The sequence below is a fragment of the Eulemur rufifrons genome, chromosome 29, assembly GCF_041146395.1.
Source record: "Eulemur rufifrons isolate Redbay chromosome 29, OSU_ERuf_1, whole genome shotgun sequence".
NCBI lineage: Eukaryota > Metazoa > Chordata > Mammalia > Primates > Lemuridae > Eulemur > Eulemur rufifrons.
Window position 1 is genome coordinate 45,159,241 of NC_091011.1, and position 23,216 is coordinate 45,182,456.

Genomic DNA, 23,216 nt, shown 5'->3' on the forward strand with positions numbered 1-23,216 from the left:
GTAAATAAAAAATGAAAATATATAAACTGCTTATTAAAATTTCTTTAAAATTAGGGTACAAAATAATAATACATGTAGTTTAACATTTTAATAAAAATGAAAGCATGTATGTATATATACTTGTTTATATTTTTAAATCATATAGGTAAATAAAATATATATATTTTAGAGCTTTAATAGTAATTTATATATTTTTTTCATGTCAGACAGGTATTGTGCCCACATTGTAATAAGGGTGGAGAGAGGCACATGTGTGTTAACACCCAATCATCACACTTACTGCAAAAGGATCGATAGTAATTATTTGCATGGTTACCTCTATGGTTATATTTTTATGGCGGTAAGTGGTGGTTATAGGTTATAGGTGGCTATAGGTGATTATTTTCTTCATCATTCATTTTTCTAATTATTTCACTACTGATAAACAAAAATGTTTGTGATTTATGTGTATATTAAAAATTGTCTTCTAGGAAGATATTTAATGATACAAAAAATTCATGGAAACTTTAGTGAAAAAAAATGCAACCTAATATATTATGCACTTTATTCACAATTTAATAGAAATGGGAACACATGTCTATTTTATTCATACATGTATATGAATAGATTTTTAAAACATGTAAGGGCATATTGTAAGATTTTAATTGTGATTATCTGTAGTATTGTGGATAGCATTTTTGTTTATTCATTTCAAACTTTTTAATTAGAAATAATAAAATCCACACACACATATCAAATATATACATCAAATTGTATATATTAAATATGTGCAATTTATTGTGTGTCAATTATACCTCAATAAAGCTGTTATAAATATATAGTGCTGTCCAATAAAAAAACTTTCACAATTCTTTCTAAAAAGAAAAATGAAGAGTTAAAAAATGCAGAATGTTCACTTTTTTACTAGTTCAGTGTGCATTTTATCCCATTTGTAGAATACCCCAAACATTTATTCATAAAAATATTTCTTTGCTGGCATTTGGCACAATAATGAATTAGCATTTTAAACCAGTTTACACAAATTTGGACCGGCACATTCTTTACAAGGGTGGGAGGATAAGGAGAGTGCAGTAGAATATTTCTACTTATCAAGATATGTTAGTCTCTAAAAAGAAATAAACATTATGTTCAAGGAGCTGACTACTTTGTGGAAACATTCAACTATTCTTTTTTTTTAATCACAAGATGGTGATTTCTTATGATTAATAAACTTAAGGAAGCAAGCATGATGTGAATTTTCAGAAGGAAACTATTTATTCAGATATTAGAGTTTCTCATTAACACATCCTGTGCTTCAGCAGTAATTTTATTGATTATGTGAACTGTTAAATAGTCCATCTGCAATGCAAATGTAACTTTAAAATTAAAAACCTGCCATCAATTTATTTTCTTTAAGCAACTTCAGAACTAAATTAAATAAAACACTTGATTTGAGGCAGCCAGCCTTTTCTGATAAAGCTTTCAAATATTCGTCCGGCATGTTAAAAGTGTGCCGCTAGGTTCGTGAAAAATGATACTAGACAAAGAATGATAGTCTCAATCATTTTTTAATAAAGGAAAATATACAACTCTCTTGTGCAGCTGCACATTGCTTGACTGGTGGGCAATACTAATATGTGTTCAGAGATACCATGATGTATCTGCTTGTCTCACTGGACTGTGCGGAGACCTCTTGCACAAATGTTCCCATGTGACAGCTGGCTGTATAGTGTGTTCTGCCTTACTTACTAGGCTCACACTCTAAAACCCAAGCAGCTAATTTTTAAATACTAATGCATAGCACAGACCTAAAGAATAAATAGAAACACTCATCCCTGAGGCATATCATGAGTTGATTATAATAACAATCGCTTAATTATTTATTAGTAGTTGCTTTATAAATTACTCATTGTGGTTTTGCTTGAGGGCATAAACTGTGAGACGAGAGAAAAGGGCTAGAGAGCTGAAATAGTCAGCGGATGCTGTGGTTAAAGATTTCTTATACGACACAGATGCCTTTTGACTTTATCCTGTAAGTGCTGTGGAAACAGAAATCTTTTAACAGGGGATTGAAAGGTCAGATTTGTGTTTTCTCTGTGTAATGGAAGATGGATTTGAGGGGGACAAGAAAAGAGGCAGGTAGTAGATAAGGTGAAAGAGCATGAAAGCCTGTAGTGAAAAGTTGCAGTACAGCTGAAAAAGAAGAGAGGAAGCCTCAAAACAAGGGGTAAAGAAGGTAAAGCATGTAGGAAAAACATTTGGGAGGGTTCGGTATTTGATTGGATATGAAAGCCAGAAGTAAAGAAAGGAATTGAGTTTTCTGCTTTGTATGACTGGGTATATAGTAACACCCTTAACTGATATTGAAATCACAGGTGCTGATGCAGAATAGAGTGGGAAACATAGGGGCTGATTGACCTACTTTTCCTAATGGATACAAGCAGTTACTCAGAAATTTTGCAAGAGCAAATTGTATGGACAAACATACAACAAACAATGACAGTAAAATTATAGGCAAAGCCTTCCAACTAAATCACAAAAGACCAGGAAAACATAAGAACCTTTTTATGAAGCTGATAACAGGGAGATGGACAAAGGCAAAACAATTAGATTATCTTAATTTGTGTTTATTATGTTGCGATGGGAATGATTTTACTTGCTCCAATAATGAGCTCTGTTATAATGGGCATTCTCCTTGCATCTCACCTATTAATTCACTAGAAGGAGGTTTTATTTTTTTTCCTTTTACAAAGGAAATATACAATAAGATCAAATAAATTTTGATGATTGCCAACAGATGGTGAGGGGCTCAACTTCAGGACCATCTGATCTTTTGCTTTTCAGTTCTTTCCGGCTGTTCTTTCTACTTAATTACCTTCCCCTCACTTCCTAATCCCTTCCATGTAATGCTACACCGAGATTGGGTCTAGCACTCTCTATTAATTTTCCATAGACTATACTGCTTTCTGATAAGATATTCTTTCTTTGTAGCTATGTTGCTAATGGATCGAAACATTCTGGTTTTAGCAGAACCTTTCCATCCTACTTGAACCATCTCTTTGCTCAATTTATTAATGCGGTCTAATGCTGAGAATTTAAAACTCACTCTTACAATTTAATCTCATTTCACATCTGACACAATAGATCAACCACCAGTGATTTTACATAATCAAAGAACTATTTTAACTGACCTGTCTTTTAAATCCTTCTCATGTGAGACATTTATTTTTTTCAATCATTAAAACAGACTTACTGGAGTGAAATATGTGTTTCAGTAAGAAATTTCCTTTATTACATGCATGCATCTATGCATCTTTTATGAATGAAGCAGGGAAAGTATTGCTGTAATGGGTATTTCTAATAATATTCCAGGGAAGTACATAAAGGGTAGGAATTTATGGAAGCTCAGAAAGCACCTCCTAAGGCAATTTTCTATAGATTTTGTATGTATATTTATATAATCCATATCTAGACAGAACCTTTTTTTCCTTGACAAGTACATTTTAATGTCCAGTTCAATATAAGGAGGCTATTTCCATGTCCTTTTCAATAGTCTCTAATAACATCACTTTCCTAAGGTAGAACTAATAGAATTCTGTTGATTGAAACATTCTGCATCATAGATGTGTTCTCATATTGTTGTCATGTTTAGCAGTAATTTGTTTAACCAAGTGTTTGTTCTTTTAAAACAGAAATTGCACATCAAAAATCATATATTGTTCTGTATATATTGATTGAATTTGTAATAAATTAAGGCTCAGTTGTAAAGATATCATCTATGTTTGGAGAATGCTATTTAACAATGATCAGTTTTTTTCTGATAATGAAAGTAATATTTGTTCATTGAAAAATTTTTGAAACATATAGAAATATGAAAGAAAAAATAAACCTCAACAATACCCATCCTCCTTAGAGATTAATATTTTTCTATATGTCCTTTCTGGATTTTATGCATATCCATATAAAATAAATATTTTTAAACAAACTTGGCCTTATATTATACATAATGATTTACACAGATAATCACTACACACATTTAACTTAGGTGAATTTTACTCTGGGTGTGTGTGAGAGATAACGATTTAAATAGATGTTTAAAATTCCCCTTCATTTAGCTCATGAGTGCATGCTCTGGAATAAACATGAGATGGGAGGGTATAAATTTGCTGTTTCCTCAGTCAGTTCCAATTTCTGTGTGTCTTTCATAGTATGTGCATCTTGCTACAGTGACAATGATTTTGATGGTAAAAATACATGTTTTTCTTAGAATGTGGAAACTTAAGGCAACACCTTCGATGCTCAATCACAGAACCAGCTATCTATTCTAACACTAAAAGAAAAACTGTGTTGAAGTTATAGTATTTGGTTTCCAACCTGGAGATTTTCAAGGTAATGGTGACTGTACAATTTTTTTTTCATTAGGTGCTGGTTTCAAAACCTAACTTTTGCATGAGATGGAACTCCATTGTAATCTACTTTTATTTTGGTATATAGTTATTAATTTTTTCTATATTATTAAGTAAACTTTAAGAGCATTTTTAAATGACTGTATTGCGATCCATCATATGGATGTGCCATAGCTACTCTAACCAATCAACTATTATTAGACATTTGGTTAATTTCCAATGTTTTGTTATAAATAAAGCCATGACAACTGCTGTGTCTGAGATATGATATGAGGGTCAGTCATTACTTTTGCACATGGACTTAATGCTGTTGTGTCTTTTTGGCATTTTTGCCACTCTTATGCTGGTGAGACATAGAAAAAAGGGGAATATGACTTCACTATAAGTGATTGAGAGTTGCCTTCAATGGAAGGGAAGGCAATAAAGCACGATTTTTTTAATATAACCTTTTGGTGTTTCTTTTGCAGACTCCTTGCCATGACACCTGTTCAGAGGGCTATACTGACATGTCGTCATGTGACATAGTACAGAGTGTGTTTGCTGTGGCTTTTTGGGAGCTGCCGTGTTCTAGTTCCTTCTGTCAGCTTTGTGCTGCAAATAGCCATGCCATTTCCCAAAGTTAAAAGACTTCTGTGATTCACGTGCTTGTTCGTCAAACCTGCATAGCTCTCCCTCCAAGTTTAGGTTGCCCTGGACAGCTGCATTGGGGGACGGCTATGTGCTCTTCCGATTTAGGCAGTGGAAGGAAAACTTGAGTCTCAGCTTTGCGAGAAACCCTTCATACGGACTGTCCTTGTCCAGAAGTCTTTAGAAAGTTCAGATATTCATTTCCTAGGATACGTTCCTAATCCAAAGCATAAACATTTTTTAAGGCTTTTGATACATACTGATAAATTCCTCTTCAGAAATTTTGTACCAATTTATACTCATATCATATATGAGAGTGAGGTTTTGGCTAACCCCGTAGCAACACCGTGAAGCGAGGTTTTACTTCATGTTTCCTTAATTTCTAAAGGAGTTGGACATATATATATATTTTTTTTGCATTTTAATGCTCTTTTGTCTTTTGTTATTCATTTTCTATGTCTCCCCCACCCCTTCTTTTTGGGGGAGGCAATCATTTTTTAAAAAAATTTATGTCTAATAACTTTTTGTATTTTAAGTCCTTATCTGAAGACAAAATGCTCAAATGTCATGAAATAAGGTATATATTTTTCAGGAGAAAGAAGTGATAGGAAGAGTGTGGGATGAGCAGATAGGTAGCAGACATCCAAATACAAACAAACTTGGACTTAAAAAAGGAAAAATTATTTGAATTAAATAAAGTTTCTATTTTAACCAGAACATTAAGGCTTTTGTGATGTAGTCTGTAACAGAGATGTTACTTATGGCCTTTCAAACCCTCGCCCCCTTTAAAAATTGCCCCCCACAGGGCTTCTGATGTCTAAGTGGCTGTGTTTATATCACATGACTTCAACAATGGGATGTCCACTCAAAGGTCACCAGTTAATAGGTTGCCTTGGGGTTTATGAACTGTGCCACAATCTCTCCCTTAGGAATTAGAACAACAAGTAAAAAAAAAAAAAAATTGTCAATTAATAGCAGATCTGAAAAAAAAAGAAACCAAACATGTAGAATGTGAATGAACCAGATTGGTGGTGTAGCTGTAAAGGAAAGAGTCAAAAGAGTCACAAACTTCCGCTCCTGAGAGCTCTGAAGCCACCCTTAAATATTAATAAAAAGCCAAGCTGGGTGTGGTCACCTGCAGTCCCAGCTACCTGTGAGGCTGAGGCAGTAGGAGAGGAGTTCGAGCCTGCAGGGAGCTATGATGGTGCCTCTGAATAGCCACTGCATTCCAGCCTGGGCAACATAGCGAGACTCCCTTCTCTAACAAATAAATAGCCAGCCATGTTATAGCTCCAGTTTTAGTAAGCCGTTACCCTTCCTGCTCTTATTTCTCTATTAATGTCCCTGTCATTTGAGCTTTCTTGGGTGGAACTCTGTTAATTATGGTTAAATAAACATGAAGAAACAAGATGATCCTAAGGTAAAGTACCTATGGTACAGATTTAAAACTATCTTAGTCACTACAACTCTATAACATGTCCCCATAGTCATTTTTATAGTTGGTTCTTTCATTTAACAATTGCTCAACATAAAATCATTGAGTAGACGTCTTCATTATTGAGTTAGGTGGTAGAGATACGGAGGCGAGTCAGACAATCTCTGTCATCTAGAAGCATGTAGTTCAATCCCACTTTTCTACATAGCATGGTTGTTCGTTACTGCAGATTGTCAGATCAATGGTGACCAACTAGTTGCTAGGCAACTCAAAAGACAGGAATACAGAACTGATGCAGCTTCATTCTGATATGAATTCTTCTTTGAAATATTTGTCAAGAACTGTGACGGATCTGGGATTGTCTCTACTTTAAAGCTAAGATGTTAGTCTGCCACAGTTTAATAGATGCTGGCACAAGACATGCGACTTCTGGGTCACAGAGACAAAGGACTTTATTACAGCAAGGCAAGGAACACAAGGTTTATGTTTGCTTCAGACCCCCTGTCCCCCAAGTCCCATGGGAACAATGCAGAGCAACCAAGTGGACATGTCACAATTGAGAAATGCCAGCATGGGAACCCAAATCTTTTGTAATGGGTTGGAGGCAAACCTGCCCGACATTGGCCCTGCAGAAAGACATTATCTTTATTATGCTGGACAGGAACCTGCCCTCTGCTCTGGAGGGAGACCCACTTTCTCTTCAAAGGTTGTTTACTATCATTATATAAACATCCTTGAACAGATGTTCCAGAACATAGGTCATCGGTGCCTCTGCTTGCAAAACATGCAGAAATGCCAACCACCCATGGAGAATTGTCTTCCAACAATGTTCTTTCTCTGGGTGCTTTTCTAAGACCATTCAAACTTTTGGCTCTTATTTCTACTTACTCTAAGGATCTACTTATTTTCTCCAACTTGAGCAAAAAGGAAAGTTAGTGAAAGGATACTGAATTCTTTTATAATTCAAAGAACAACCCAAATCCCAGGACCGTTCTGGGACCTCATCTCCAAAAGTTAACAGTTGTCTCTAGAGTGCTGTCATTAGTATGCGTCCATCATTCCTGGTCATTCTGTACTCCAACTTTTAAATTCTCAGAAGAGAGAAGTTGAGTGGCGCAGCTTGGCTAAGGTTCTTCTAGCTTTTCAATTATGTCCCATGGGAAATGGCCATGAGAGCAGAGACCTAGTAAATCTTGGCTGTTCCCACAGAAGGAGGGATAGTTTCTTGAGAACTCTGGAGTCCTTCCCAATTGCTTTCTATTATAACTGCATTTGTTTTGATTGATATTTCATCACTCATAAGAGAAACACAGGTATTGTTTTGAGGATTATTTCATTTATTTTTTTAATCAGTTAAGTATAGTTTTGTTTTGTGTGTCATTTTCTTGGCCATCTTTTGCCATTTCCCAATTTTTTTTGGGGGGGGGTGTCGTTTTGTGAACTAACTGTAGCCAATTTAGTGATTTAAGAGTTTTGGGTAACTATAAGTAGTCTCAGGTGATTCAGGATAGGACTATATGTCTTTTCTTGTCAATCTTGCTACTGTGTGATATGCTACAAGTAGAGCAAGACTTAACCCTAGCTTTGTTAATGCTAAATATTTATTAGCTAGCCATATATCTTTAAGACCATTATTTCAACAAGGAAAAAATATTTATAATATCTTTTATGCTAATTAACATACCCTCTGGTACAGATTTTAATGCTATTTGAAATGCCAGGGTAGCCACATCTAAAACTGTGGATTTTCCTAATTAGTATATTTCTAAGGTTACTCAATCAGCCCTTGAATGTGGACTAATATTACCTTATTGCCCTCATGCACATATATGCATGAAATCTCCTGTGGAAGTATTTTTAAAGTAAATTACCAGACAGACAATAAAATAGGTCAGAATTCAGGCATTTAGTCATGCACTCATGCTAATTTCCACACTCCTTTGTAATTAACATTCTTCCTGACTGGATTAATTGGGTTTGCAATAAGTAATCACATTTGTAATACTGCAACTGTTCCCAAATTAATTGCTCACGTGTTCAATGAGCCATTACATGTTCTTTTTAAAAGCAGCTTAGACAGCTCACAGTTTGAGAGCTGTGGTCCTAAACATTCTGGGGAGGGGGACACAGACTGATCCAAAAATATGATGACAGCAATAAACCGGTGGTTCCCAAACCTTGGGAATACATGAGACTCACCTTGATATACTAATTAAAAATGGAGATATCTTGGGTCCACCCCCAGCAATTCTGGTAGATATTGTATGGGTCTGGAGAAGCTTTGAGAAGTACTGTACCCTGTCTCCCCAGAAAAGGCACATAGGCACATACTTCCAACTTTGCCAGTGATTTTGAGGAAGGGCTTCAGAACCCTGTGGCTTTGGTTTAGTACAATTTTTGTCAAGATCTACTGCAAATGACAATCACTAAGGGAGTTTTAAATGATATTTCCAGCCAATTAATTCATACTATGAGTAGGATAGGGTGACTAAACCATCTGCATGTTTTTTTCCCCCCAAACTGGAATGGAGACTAGAGATTTTTTTCCCAACTTATCAATCTATTTTAGTGAATTAGACTCATTTGTCAGATACCTCACAAAAGTGGTAATAAAAAGTCTGGTAACCCTATAAATCTTACAAAATACACAGTTTAATTTGTGTATTGGGGAGAAGGCACATCATTTTTGGCATTGATTTGTCTTTCTCTCTTCAAAGGTTCGGAGGATTCAGTGGACTTTGTGCTGAGAGAAGGAAAGCAAAGCTCTTTTTGTAATTTATGGTGGTGAAGGGACTGTTTATTGTGATATTTTAGTTGAAGAAAGTCTAAGAAAACATGTAGAGCCTAAAATTCACCATGAATTCAATATATTTTACTATAATGTGTGCCCAGCAGTAACTAAAAGTACATATTCATTATGAATAACCCAGAAAAATAGTTAAATGGGCAATTTTCTAAGTATTGTCTGGGGAAGGTTTTTTCTTTTATTCTTTTGATTAGGAACAAATTTTATCATGATGAGCAAAGTCGTAGATGGAAATTTTATTTAGTTATATTGACAAAGTTTTAGAAATTATTTCAGACTTCAGTATTATAAGGGAAAACAGATCTATAATCAGAGATAGAAAAACCATGTTGGAAATATCTATAATCAAAGCTTCTTCTATGTTTCTTTAAAGTGGATCCACTTATAATATTACTCATATAGACATTCAAATCACTGCAAATAGCAAGTGTTTAATATGGTTAAAGCGCTTAAATAAATTCATATAGACCAAGAAATTTCCCTGAGGACATGAATTTAATAATGATCATCATTTCTTGCACTGATAACACTCAGGTTAGAATTTCCACTGCCAGAGACGAAGTTTTAAAAAATCAGATTGTAAAAATGAAGTGTCAGAAGTTTGGCAAATAAAACAAGTGTGAGTTATAGTCCATTGTGTAGAAGAACTGGCTTCCAAGTAAGCAAAGAGAACATTTCTAAGCTCAGAAACCTTTCTCTCCAAAATTGGAGCCCCCTAATGGCATAGGGCAGAGAGCAGTTAAATGCAAATTTGTTCTTTTCGTCAGCAATTTTACTTTTTTTTTTTTTAAACTGTGAAGGTGGAATTGGTTTACTTTTGTAAAAAATTGAAAAAAATTTCATACTTTTAATAAAAGCTGGGTACTTTTTTATTGGGTTGTAGAGAAGCACTCACCAAAATTGTGAGGGTTTGGAAGTTTGCTGGAATCTATATGTATGGAAGTCAGAGAAATTGAGGTGTCATTGAATTGCAGAGGTGCTATTATTTTAGGTCACTGTTGTCAGAGAAGATAGTACTTGTGGAAGGTGGTTACTTTTCTTGCTGATAAGAGTTAAAAGCTTTTAGGGAGGATTTGAGCTTGTGGGGATAATGACAGTAATGGTCCTAATGGTCCTCATAGCCCTGAGTGCCTACTTTCTGCCAACCTTACAAGCTACCGTGCATTTCTAGCTCTGATCCTAACTGTCTTATGGGGGGTGCTATCATTATCCCCATTTTACAGATGAGGAGAAGGTGGACAGGATTCCAATCCAGATAGCTCTGCTTCCTGAGCCTCATCTCTTTCTAGAACACCCTCTTGTCTCTGTTCCATATCATCTTTGAAACATGCCCACCCCCTCTTTGCTTAAATCTTCAACGATTGTTTACTGCATCTTGGAGCAACATTATGGCATTGGACAGCTCTACTCACCCAAAAGTCCATTCTCTGCTTCAGTTTATATTTGGCCCTTTGTGACGTCCATTTATTAGCTCTAGGGAAGAGACATTAAGGATAGATTGGAAAGGGTCAGTACAATAGGGAGCACTGAATACACAAAGGTAGAAGACTATGGAAGCTGGAGAGAAGGTTGTGTGTCTGAGGCATTTGGAAATAAGCACAAGAAGCTGTTCTATTAATTTTCTCCTCCTACATTTGAATTTTCATTCTCTTACGGTGTGCCCGTGGCACTGTGAAAGGACCGGGGTGTTCTATGATCCAGCCAGCAGGGGGAGCAGTGAACTTGAAGTGGCATCCTGAAGGGTGAGAAAGGTCTTCCGCACAGCACGAGCGGTTTATGAGTAAGTCTTCTTACCCTGCCTGGCATTAATATTAGATTCCATATTTTAAAAAAGATTGTTTCTGGTTTTTTTCTCCATCCTGGACTATGGTTAATTAAGCCATCGGACACCAAAAGCAATACTGTACTAGAAAAATATGTACACTTTGGTGGGAAAAGGTATGTTTATGAATTTCTTTAAATATATGGTGAATTGCAGTTCTAAGGATATTTTTCTAGATTCCAGTAGGATTTCTAATTCTGGCTAAAATTATTCCCATACCTTGGGGTTAGAATAATAGGTTTTCTTGGGAGCATCCAGATGAGGAGAGTTGGTTCTATGAGGTGACGTGAGGGTCCCTGGAAAACAATTGCAATATTGTCCTTGCAACATTTTATGGTGCCAAAAATTTCAATCCCTTTTAGGTTAAATCTTATTGCTTTTTAAAATCAAGTAAATAACAAATGCATATTTCACCTAAAAGGAATCATTACTCAACCTACATTATTGAGTTTTCCTTCTTTAAAAAGGTTCTGAGGACAGGTGCATTTTGATATTACAGAGTATAGGCTGAGTCATAAAGTATCTACCAAGCCTTGTTCAGGCATAGGAGAGACAGTTCCTAACAGCAAAGTGGAAGAATGAAGACCAACTTCTATTTTGATTTGGGCTGGTGCTAGTTGGTTCTTTCAGGTCTTAGGGGAAGCAGCATGTTCTGACTAAGACATCCAAGAAGAGACATGAAAGTCATAATTCAGAAAAGTCTAGGTTTTAATGAAGTGAGTAATATTTCTTTTGTGCAGTGGTTTATAATGTCTTTCTGGGTCATGGACCCAAAAAGTATGTGAAGAAAGTTGTGAACCTTCTTTAAAAACGAAATGAATCTTCTTTTAAAGAAAATGCACATACATACAAAATTTAACATGCTATTTCAGGAATTCACTGCTGCCCCCCTCCCCTGCAGCCCATCATGGATCCTTCTTTAGAACAGCAGTCTCTAAAACGGTGGGTGGAGGGTGTATGAACCCTGGGGGGTGTGCAAAATGATCCACTGGAGTATGGACTCCTCTATTTGCTTTTATTTTCTGTCTTTAAAAAATTTTTTTCTGTAGGGGTTTTATATTTATATGTATTAGTACCATAGTGCATGCATAATATTTATACATAGATAAGATTCATCATCGGAGTTCAAATTTTTACTATTAAGAAGGCACAACTCAAAATTGATAGACTATCAATTTAGAAAGTACTCTTAATTAAATATAAATTCTAGACTCTCCTCTTCCTAAATTGGAGGGCTGGTAATAAGAAATTAAATCAAGAGGTTATTGTCAGTGGCTGGGAAGTTTTGGACTTAATGATGACAAGTGACATTTGTCCACACTTTACTCAGCACTTGTGTACATTCCCCTTCTGGTCCCCCCGCAGTTCTGTGAGGTAGGTATGCTAATGGGAATCTCTGAGGGCAGGTATATTAGCCAAATTCTCAGATAGCTTAAGTGACTTTCCCAAGGGCCCTTGGCTAGTCAATAGTAGAGCTGGTACTCATAACCTTGGCTGCCGACCACAAATTATGTGCTCATTTCACTGAACTGCAGGGATAAGTTGATCATTATGGGCTGTCTATGGCCCCATTGCTGCAGTTACTGGTGCTCCCTGAGGATATGGGGTTGTTGAATCCCTGGATGATCCAGGCACAGCAATAGAAAACATAATTTAGCTACTTGATCAGAGGGCCAGGAAGCTGAGCTAACAATTCAGCATTAGCTCTCTCCTGTTGGTACTGTAATACCAACATATTTCAAAACAGATAGAGGGCTCTGGAAGGGTTTAGATACATCTATGCACAAAAAAGATTTACAATGGGTTATTAAATGGGAGTTCTGAGGCTGGCTTCACAAGAAGTGCCAACCACTCTTTCTCCCAAATTTCCCCTGGTGCCACTGTCAAAGGCAAAGTACTCGTCCAGACGGATTGTTGTTCTGACCCAGAATGACAATTCCAACTTTTCTTATATATAATCCAATTTCTGAACTTCCTTTTCAGTGGTATTAAGTGGAATAGCATAAAAAAGTCTTCTGGCATTAAAGATAACAAATGTGGTCAGCATTGCTCAGGTGTCTTTGCTCTTTGCCAGTGCATTAGCTATATTGATTTTAGAATTTTAAATGACCCTTTTTACCAGGCTTGATTAATAGCCCCTCCCCAGATCTTGGCTACCTGTTCCTTCTCTCTCTTGTGTGCCATTTTCTTCCTTCTCACACTCACACAAGTGAGAGGTGGCTGACCTTCGCTTGACCAAGGGTCAAGAAATGTTGTGAGGAGTATCCCTGGGGGGCCTGTTCATTGGCCTCTAAGGAGGGGGCTGGTCATGGAAGGGTTAAGCCTTCAGGACATTGCTCTATGTCCATTTTTTTGAACCTGGGCTCTAGGAACACTCACAGTGGATCTCCTGGCTTGGTAAGTACCAGACTGTTCTAATACGTGGCTTCCAGAGAAGAAGCATTTAGCCGGACAGAGGGCTTGAAGGAGAAATGAGATCTCTATCAGGAGAGGCCAGTTCAATCCAAATATCACGGTTACTACATGAGACAAAGGTTAATTTCCCGAGACTCCCGCTAATTAATTAATAGTATCCTCTGCTTTCCTCAGAGGACACTTCATTTAAAATTCTGTTCACACAGTATTTTATTCTGTCTCTGCAACTGAACTGGAAGATACGGAGAATGCTACCGCTGGGGACAACTGTGTATACTCTCCCCAGTGTCTCCAGGGAGGCTGGGATATGGTGGATGTTGCCTTTCAGGCTGGGTTTTTCCTTCTTTTCAGAACATAGGTGGGTGGCAGGTTGACCACCCTTTCCCTGGAGATGGTCACTCCTCAACCAGGAATTTTTTTACTTGTTGACTGCTTATTTCTTTTCATAACATTCTATTAGCAAATTTGTAACTAATAAAAGAAATATAACTACCTTATGGTAAATTTGAAAAATGTAGGCTTAAAAGTCATCCCTAATCTTATGACCCTCATGTACCTACTGTGAGCATCTTTTAATATGTGTGTTTAATATATTTATAATGACAGTATACTTGAATATTATATTTTAAGGATTGAATATTCCATTCTAAGTACTTTTTCTTTTGCTCAATCATCCTCATAAATGTTGATAGGATAACAAAATTTCACTATTTATCCTATTATCTAGTAGATACACTATAATTTGTTTCTTCGCTGTTATCCATTAGACATACCATTATTTATTTAACTATTGTTCTGTTGTCTCACACTGATGATTAAATGATTATTAAGTGACTGTTGGCTTAGGAAATCTGCTGATTCAGATTCAGGTTGGCAAAGGTCACTATTATTTTCTAGCATAGTGTTTGGCTTCTAGTAGGTCCTCAATAAATGTAGATTGTTTTCCTTGTGCCATGAACCTGAGAGCATAGTTTATCTCCAATACAGACATTTCTAACTGTTTTATCATGTAAGTTTGCTGTGACTATTTCAAGTCCTCATTTGTATGGTGTACTACTAGCATTCTGATTCCAGGAGTTGAGTTTTCATTATACGATTTGGTCAGGTATGTTGAATCCTTCTTGTCAGGCATAGACTGTTAGAGCTACAAAGGACTATGGAAATAACCTTTATTCAGTGGCTCATCAATTGGTGAACATCAGAATTTCACAGGGTGCTTAAGAGTACTGATTCCTTACCAAATCTGAATTTGGTGGGAGAGGCCTGGGAACCTGCCTTTTTCACAAGCATCCCAGTGTTCTGATTCAGGTGGTAGAAGGACCATAATTTGGTGTTGCTATTTGTTAGTAGACCTCGCTAACTTTTTAAAGTTAGATTTTCATCATCTTCAGTTTTTTGCCTTTAAAACTAATAGAATCTTGAGATGACTTTATAACAGGAGACAAATATTACAATCACAGTTATGTTCTGCAACAGGAAATAAGTTCTAAATGAATCTTAACATTTTACTTGACGCATTACTATGTTTAAGTGTATTAAAGATGTCATTGAAAGGTGCAGGGGAGAAAAATGAACTTGATTTGGCAGGTAGGTGTTCGTGGTACTATTATCCACAAATGTCTATGCTGATTGACAGCACACACATTACCTCTTAACAGGCATTGTACTCAAGTTGCATCAGATTTAAGTGTATGGCATTTTTACTGAATATTTGAAACTGTTTTAGGTAATAGTATTAATTGTGCATAGACCAACTTTCAGCCACTGTTACCAAGTGCTTAATGGATAATAAACCAAAAGATTCCACGGATCTTTGCTCACAGTAAACTTAGGTCAACAATGCCATGTTGCTTAGGTGTTACATATTTTGAGTACAGCAAATGTTTAGTAGTGCTAAGAAGGAATCTTTCCCATATTGTAAATATGAAAACTGAAATGCAGAGTCTCAGAGGTTCAAGGGCACTCAACCACAAGCAGCAGAGCCAGAATTGGAGCTCAGATCTCCTGGGTCCTCGTTCTCTGCTCTTTCTACCATACCAAACTGCCTTTTTTGCATAATTCCTATCTAATGAGAGGCACTTGGTCTAATGGCTGGTAGAGATACATATTTATATTGCAGAGAGCATTGAAGCAAGGAATGTTACTCAATGTTTTTCTTTTGGAAAACCAAACATGCTTTATTTCATTTTTTTCACAATTTATTTAAACATCTCACATATACAAAATAGGTACAATTTAATTTTTCTGCTTTCCCAAGAAACAAAGCTTCTTTGGAACCATGGAAGAAGATGAAAATGAGATTGGCAAAGAACAAATGCTGAATTTAAAGAAGAGGACAACTTTGGGCAAATGATCTGCATACTTTGATACGATGGAAAATAGTGATGCTAAACCAAATTAAAAAAAAAAAAACACCACACAATACAACTCAATACAGAGAAGTATTTCTTCTCAAATTCTTCTAGCACCATCAACATTCTTCAAGTATCTGAAATACTATTAATTAGCACCTTTGTATTAAACAAAACAAAATGAGTACCTCAGTTCATATCTGTCTAGGTCAGCACCTAATGATGTGGATCACACTCACAGGAAAGTGTTTTGAGGTAGTTTAAACCTTTGGAAGTTTGGGTTTTAAACTTCCCTCTGTGGAAGATATTCAAAAGCCACAAGTGGTGCAAATGTTCACGGTTTTTATTTTTCAATTTTTATTTTGGTTTTCTTACAAAGGTTGACATTTTCCACAACAGGTGTAAGAGTGTTGAAAAAAAAATTCCAAATCTTTTGGGGAGGAGGAGAGGGAGAGGGAGTGAATTAAACTGTATTGCACAATGCTCTGATCAATCCTTCTCTTTCTCTTTTGCCCACAATTTAAGCAAGGAGATGTGCAGAAGAAACGGAAGGATTCAGCTTTCAGTTAAAAAAGAAGAAGAAATGGCAAAGAGAGAAAGTTTTTTCAAAAAAAAAAAAATTTTTTTTTTTTAATTTAGGTTGAGTTCATTTATTTGAAACAGACTGGGCCAACGTCCAAACGGATTTCTTGGTCAGCGCCACCAATGTCCAAAGGTGCAATATCAAGGAAGGGCAGGCGGGATGGCTTATTTGTTTTGTATTCAATGATTGTCTTTCCCCATTCGTTTGTCTTTTTCTGTTTAAAAAAAAAGAAGAAAAAAGATACATAAAGCTGTACTATTTCTGCATCTGATAATACCTGAATATACATTTTAAAATAATCACTTTTTGGCTTGTCTGTGTCATTCTGAAGACATGTGTCCCAGATCAACAAGTTTATATTTGAAACAGTAGCACAAAAACTGCCTTTAGGGGAAAGAATTCCCTGTCAGTCTAGTTAAAAAAAATTCAACACACATTACAAGTGACTTATTTCTACAGTATCATTTTTAGGATTGGTATGTGTATATGCATGTGTGTGTTTGAGGGGGACTGGGTGAGTATGCAGTATTGCAACTAGTGAATTTTAATTTTTCTTCTATTTATAGCATATTTTAGACAAAGCATAAAAATTAAATGTAGGCCACATTAATAAGTAAAATAAAATACATATACCTATAAATTATAGCTTAGGCTATTTAAATCTCAAGAAATTTTAAGTTCTGGCCATACATCACAATTTAAGAAATTCATATTAAAGGAAAACAACTTGTGCATGGACATAGTATACATTTCAGTATTTCAGAGTATTTCAGAGGGCACTATCTGATAGGAATACTCTCAATTTACCATCTGAATTTGAATAAATCCATTTATGAAGAAAGATCAAATTAAGTTAGGTCTCTCATTCTTCTGTTTATTTATTGCTATAAGCTAGAACTCCCTCCACCCCTACTTCCCAAAATAAATGCTATTCCCTTATTTCACTAATACTTACAGAGCAGCCATCTACAAGAACAGTGTAAGTGAACCTGCTGTTGCCCTCAGGAACAAGTTCAACATCGTTGGAACCCTGCAGAATGACAGCCTTCTTCAGGTTGCCGGTCTCCTCATCCATGTATGCAATGCTGTTCTTGCAGTGGTAGGTGATGTTCTGGGAGGCATGGTTGGCCAGCAGGCGCATGAAGGCAAGCTGGGTAGCCATTTCCTTGGAGGTCACTCCTTCTACGTTGTATTCAAACTACGGAGAATAAGATGGGAATTCCAGTTAAGCAGAGAAGGACTCAGATACGAGGAGTCAAATTAAAAAAAAAAAAAAAAAAAAAGATCTGGTATAGGGAGGGTTAATGGACTCAGATCTAAGCCTTAGGAAAAAGGTACTTTTAAAGGAAACTTAATTCACTTGTCTTTGAAGCATCAGTTACCTAGGTGAACATAAGACCTACTAGGCTAAGGCAAGGTCATCTGAAAAATGTTAAGTTCAGTTAAGCCTTTATGTGTATGTTTCCTCTTTGGAATAAGAGAGAAAGGAGATGGAGATTTGGACCTCTTTCTTTTTCTATAATTTTATAATTTATTGAATTCCAGCAGTCATGCAATAAAGCTGGTGAAAAGGTTTGATTAAAAATTCAGAAGAGCTGCTCATGTTTTAAAAATGCATATGCGTGGGTGTGGGGGTATATACTGGTCAGTGCTCCTTTACAATAAATGATGTTAGTCAGTTTCTCCAGTGATTATCAGTTAAGGCAAATTTGAATAATAACTTTGAATTATATGGATGTGTTCTATCAATCTATCTTTTAATGTGCAATCTTATACAGAATTGGAACTCAAGAAAAAAAGCAGCTTCGTTTAATAAGCCCATTTTGTTAAGAGATTAAAAGGCAGATAATTAAACAACCTTAACAAAATATTATTTAGTAGGAAGAGAAATGTTTGTAGCATTCCTCACCTGTGTACCACCATTGATAGTTTCGCCCACCCAGATGTGCTTCTTGGCCTTGGAGCTCCTGTACTTGACTTGGATGTTTTCAGGTTGGGCCTGAATGCAGGTTTCACCGGTAGAGAAATCACAGTATACTTTGATAGCATCCATAGTGCATCCTTGGTTAGGGTCAATCCAGTAGTAACCTTTTATGAAAACAAGACCCAGGTCATAAAACTTGTGATTGTGCAGCACATAGATTTCTAATAATTACTGGTCAGATATTGATTACCACAAGTAACACTTTTGATTGTACTGTTATAGTGTCCACCCACATTTAACAGGAAGAAGGTTGCTGTTTTCAAGATTAGACAGTTCCTTCTCTCCTCTCCTCCATAAAAAAAGTCAAATGGGTGCTTATGACCATGAAAAGGGCAAAAATACATATTAAGAGAAACCTGAGGATGGGTGCTGGTTGGAAGAAGAAAAGGATGCTTCATTAATTGGGTATGATTTCACAAAATGTGATTTTTACCCAAACACATTTTCATTCTACATGTCAGTGGAAACTAATTTTGAAAAGCTCAGCTCATGAGAAGGGCCAGTCTGGTTTGGACGTCTTGACCTACCGCTGCTCCATTCAGGGTGGCTGAGTCTCAGGTCGCGGCATGTGCGAGCTGGGTTCTTCTTAGAGCCTTCGGGAGTAAGAAGGGTCTCAATCTGGTTGTTGAGAGATTTCAGAGTAGCATCAACTTCGTAATCCTTGGGTCTGAGAGAAGGTGGTGAGCGAGGCTGGTCAGCCCTGTAGAAGTCTCCATCATAACCAAAGTCATAACCACCACCACCAGCACCGGGAGGCCCAGGAGGCCCGGGAGGCCCAGGAGGGCCCTGCAAAGGTGAAAGAGAGAGGAGAGGCTTTGTATTTGGTTACAGTGAGAGATATCAATACCAGGAGATACGCAGCTGAGCTTCACACAAAAGCATGTTCTAATAAGTAAAAAAGAATCAGGTTCATAAAAATAAATAACTTGCTTCTAGGGACACTTGCAGGAAAGGGCTTAAAAAGCCCATTACATAGAGACAATTTTCAGATATTTTAGAGAATATTTTGAAGTGGGTCTACTTTAATGTGTTGCCATAATGATCTTGGTTTAGTCTGAAGAAAATATTCCTTAGGGCCGGGGGCGGTGGCTCACAACGCCTGTAATCCTAGCACTCTGGGAGGCTGGAGCGGGAGGATTGCTCAAGATCAGGAATTCAAGACCAGCCTGAGCAAGAGTGAGACCCCGTCTCTACTAAAAAAAAAAAAGTAGAAAGAAATTAACTGGAGAACTAAAAATATATAGAAAAAATTAGCCGGGCATGGTGGCACATGTCTGTAGTCCCAGCTACTCGGGAGGCTGAGACAGGAGGATCGCTTGAGCCCAGGAGTTTGAGGTTGCTGTGAGCTAGGCTGACGCCACGGCACTCTAGCCCAGGCAACAGAGCAAGACTCTGTCTCAAAAAAAAAAAAAAAAAAAAAACAAAGAAAGAAAAGAAAATATTCCTTAGGTCAGTGATGTTCTTTATTATTTCCCCAAATCATACTTACAGCAGGACCTTGGTGACCCTGAGGGCCTCGAATGCCAGCAGGTCCAACTGTACCGGGATGTCCGCTGCGACCATCTTTTCCTACGGGGCCAGAAGGACCAGCAGGGCCCTAGGCAAGAAGGACACCAAGTGCACGTGAGCTGATGAAGCCCCACAAGTGCGCAGTGGCCTGGGGCTCACTGCCTGCTTCGGGCTCTATTTCAGACCTGAACTGCCTCTTGGGTGTACCTACCCTAGGACCGGCAGGACCCACAGAACCGGGAGCACCTTGATCGCCATGATGGCCCTTTAAAGAGAGAATAGGAAAATCACACTTTCAGAACACGTGCCAATAGATAGCTTTTTTTCCCACGCTGAATAGAAAACTTTAGTTCCGATGGACTCTGAATTGAGAAAATTGAAAATGTAAAGTGGAGCCCTTTTCTCCCATTATATCTATTATATTCAATTATTTTTTTTCACAAGCTATTTCAGCAGCGCGATATTAGTCATTTCTCTAATTATATTTATTTTAAGTGGGGTTGAAGGACACTGTTGCTGAGAGATTTTAATATATGTGTATTTCCATCTCCCTTAACCCTCACCTTTTCGTGTTGTGATGAAATAGCATTATCTCTGGGAGAGATGGAGTTAGGCAGAGAATGGGAAATGGATATGATGTGGGATATGTTAGAACAACAGCAGTGAAACTGTGAAGCAGACTGTTCTGCATTGAAAGCCTGCAGGGTAGGTACACCTGCGAGATGGCCACGTTTTACTTACAGCGAGACCTGGGAGACCCTGCAATCCACCGTGTCCCTTTAAGCCAGGAAGACCTCTGGGCCCCTTATCACCGGCCTCTCCCTTATCACCCCGGACGCCTTGTGGGCCCTGTAAAGAAAGAGAAAGATAGATAGAACTGTTACCTTTGGGAAAAAATGACACTCTACTGCAAGTACTGTTTAATCCATTTACAAAGGCAACTCAAGACATGCAAAGTTCTAGATGGGATCTCATCTTTTCTGGCAATCTGCTTTAGTTAAGCCATCTGTAAAATGGCTAGATCCTTATAATTATTTAGTACTAACAGGCACAAAAGACTTAACATACATCAATTTGTTTGTATTAATTCTCAGCATGCATTAAAATTTTTTGAAAATATGAAGTCTAGCCTATATGTTATTTATTTTCTTAATGGATGCTTTGGGCTGCTTCTCCCTAAATGTTAATTTGTGAAGAAATCTTCTCCAGGTACATACACTAGGACCTCTTGGACCAACAGCACCGACAGGACCAACAGAACCAGCAGGACCCTGTGAAATGGAAGAGAAAAACACAACTCATCTGCCAGGCCCAAGAGACCCCTCTCCAAACCCTCACTGTCCCCAAGTGAAGCCCCCGAGGATGACGGCATTAAGGGAGTGGCATTTCCAGACTCACAGGTTCACCACGGTTTCCGTGTTTGCCAGCGGGACCCACAGGGCCATGAGGACCAGGGGCACCTGCAGCGCCAACGGGACCGATGTTGCCAGGGTAACCACGCTCTCCCTACCAAAGGCAAAATGAAGCTTAGAATAATCTGGCCTGTAATTTAATCACTTTTAAATTAGAGACAGATGAAAAGTGTACTGACCTTGTGTCCGGCCTGACCATCGCGACCTGGGGGACCATCGTTTCCAGGGTTGCCCTGTGAAGACACCACGCAAATTCAGGCTCTTGGTGAGGCTCTGTGTGCAGCAGCCCCTGTGTTTTGGCTACTCTGCCTCCATCACCCCCAGTGCCCAATAATGAACCCCCACTCAGACTGTTAAAAACCAGTGACAAGAACTCGCCAACCTAGATTTTTTTTAAACAGGTATTTTTTCTATTTGGACCCAGTTTTGAAATGTGCTAGTTAAAAAACCATTAATTCCTTAGCCCAAGTAATGTTTCATATTTTCAATACTAGGTGTAGATATTATGGAGAAATAGACTATCTTGTTCAGAAACTTGGAACAAGAGAACCTCAGCTCAGGACATAAAGTCACACACAATAAAATCCTGCTTGGTTTTATTTTACAAAGCAAGTGTTGAACTCACATCTCGACCGGCTTCACCAGGAGCACCGTTGACTCCAGGACTACCCACAGCACCAGGGGGACCACGGGCCCCAGGAGGCCCTGAGATGCCAAGAGGACCAGGCTCACCCTAAACAGGCAGAGAAGATAACATGACATTCTTCTCATTGGATGGGATGCTAACCTCACCCTCCAAAACCAACCCTAGCCATGAGATTCTTGTTTTAAGAGAGAAGGCAGATTGAGTGTGAATGGCCACAAAATGGTAGAAAGTATTGTAAGTGTCATCCCTGCCCTCCTTCTCCACACTTAGACGGTCAGCTTCATGTAATTATGGGACAGCGCTCTGTACAAGGTGAGCCTAGTTTTATCCAATATCCCAACTAAAATAAATTTATACAGTTGATAAAGTTTATGGAGATGAGATGGTTCCCAGTTGCTGTCACGTCGCAGGCTTAATGGAATGATTCAGAACTTCCAGAGTTTCATTCTTCTTGCAGGATAAATGATGCCAGCATTTCATATTGCAGGGGAGTAAATGCAATTAGAGCTTATATCGTTCTTAAGCGCGTAGAAAGAACAAAAATCATTCTGCATAATGTTAAGCTGTGTCTTTACAGTGTGTGTCTAAGTAAGGTGGTATTAAAGCTTCTTAGATAAGTGACGTGATCTGTATAAAGAAAATGCCATGAATAAAAATGTTAAGTGGAGTTATTCAGTGATCAATCTGTCACACTGGAAGTGGCAGCTTTTTAAATCTTTTATTATGTTAATGGGAATCAGAATGGTGTCAAACACTCACCACAGAACCAGCAACACCTGGTAGACCACGTTCACCTCTAGAGCCAGGGAGACCCAGAATACCAGGAGCACCGAGAAGGCCCTGAGGACCTGGAGTGCCGGGAGGTCCCTACACAAGAGGAAAAATACCGAGTATTACTGGGAGACTCTGGGATAACACAGGCTGGCTTGGGGATTGTGAGAGTGAGTTGCCCTCAGCTTGGAAAAAGGCTAGTGGCCTCCTAATCGTAGGACATATCCTTGGGCATCTTTTCTCTAGTGATGATAATGAGTTTACATCTTGGCATATATACTTTTTTGGTACCTGGTTCCTCCTTGAGACCAAAGGTACAACAACATTTAAAAATATGTGGTTGAGGTTAATAAAGCCACTGGGGGTGGGGATAAAATAGAATTTTTATAGAACCTATGTAAGGATGCAATTTTAAAAATTTTTAAATTTTTAATGGTTAGGGCTACATGATAGTTGCACATAGAATGGAG

The 23,216-nt window shown here is 37.7% G+C and overlaps 1 protein-coding gene and 1 pseudogene across 1 annotated transcript in view; both read right to left on the bottom strand.

Moving 5' to 3' along the window:
* Positions 1–200: 200 nt before the first annotated feature.
* LOC138377757 (small nucleolar RNA U13) lies at positions 201–291 on the bottom strand (annotated as a pseudogene).
* Positions 292–15,643: 15,352 nt separating this feature from the next.
* The window catches only part of COL1A2 (collagen type I alpha 2 chain), a 36,591-nt gene continuing 29,018 nt past the window's right edge, over positions 15,644–23,216 (bottom strand). Inside the window, exons 41-52 of the mRNA XM_069462556.1 lie at positions 22,735–22,842; positions 21,955–22,062; positions 21,509–21,562; positions 21,316–21,423; positions 21,135–21,188; positions 20,659–20,766; positions 20,129–20,182; positions 19,898–20,005; positions 18,936–19,194; positions 18,334–18,512; positions 17,380–17,622; positions 15,644–16,638 (exon numbers count right to left, since the gene is read on the bottom strand). Of these exons, the coding sequence (XP_069318657.1) occupies positions 16,492–16,638; positions 17,380–17,622; positions 18,334–18,512; positions 18,936–19,194; positions 19,898–20,005; positions 20,129–20,182; positions 20,659–20,766; positions 21,135–21,188; positions 21,316–21,423; positions 21,509–21,562; positions 21,955–22,062; positions 22,735–22,842 (1,530 nt within the window). The 3' untranslated portion in view covers positions 15,644–16,491. The remainder of the gene's footprint in view (positions 16,639–17,379; positions 17,623–18,333; positions 18,513–18,935; positions 19,195–19,897; positions 20,006–20,128; positions 20,183–20,658; positions 20,767–21,134; positions 21,189–21,315; positions 21,424–21,508; positions 21,563–21,954; positions 22,063–22,734; positions 22,843–23,216) is intronic.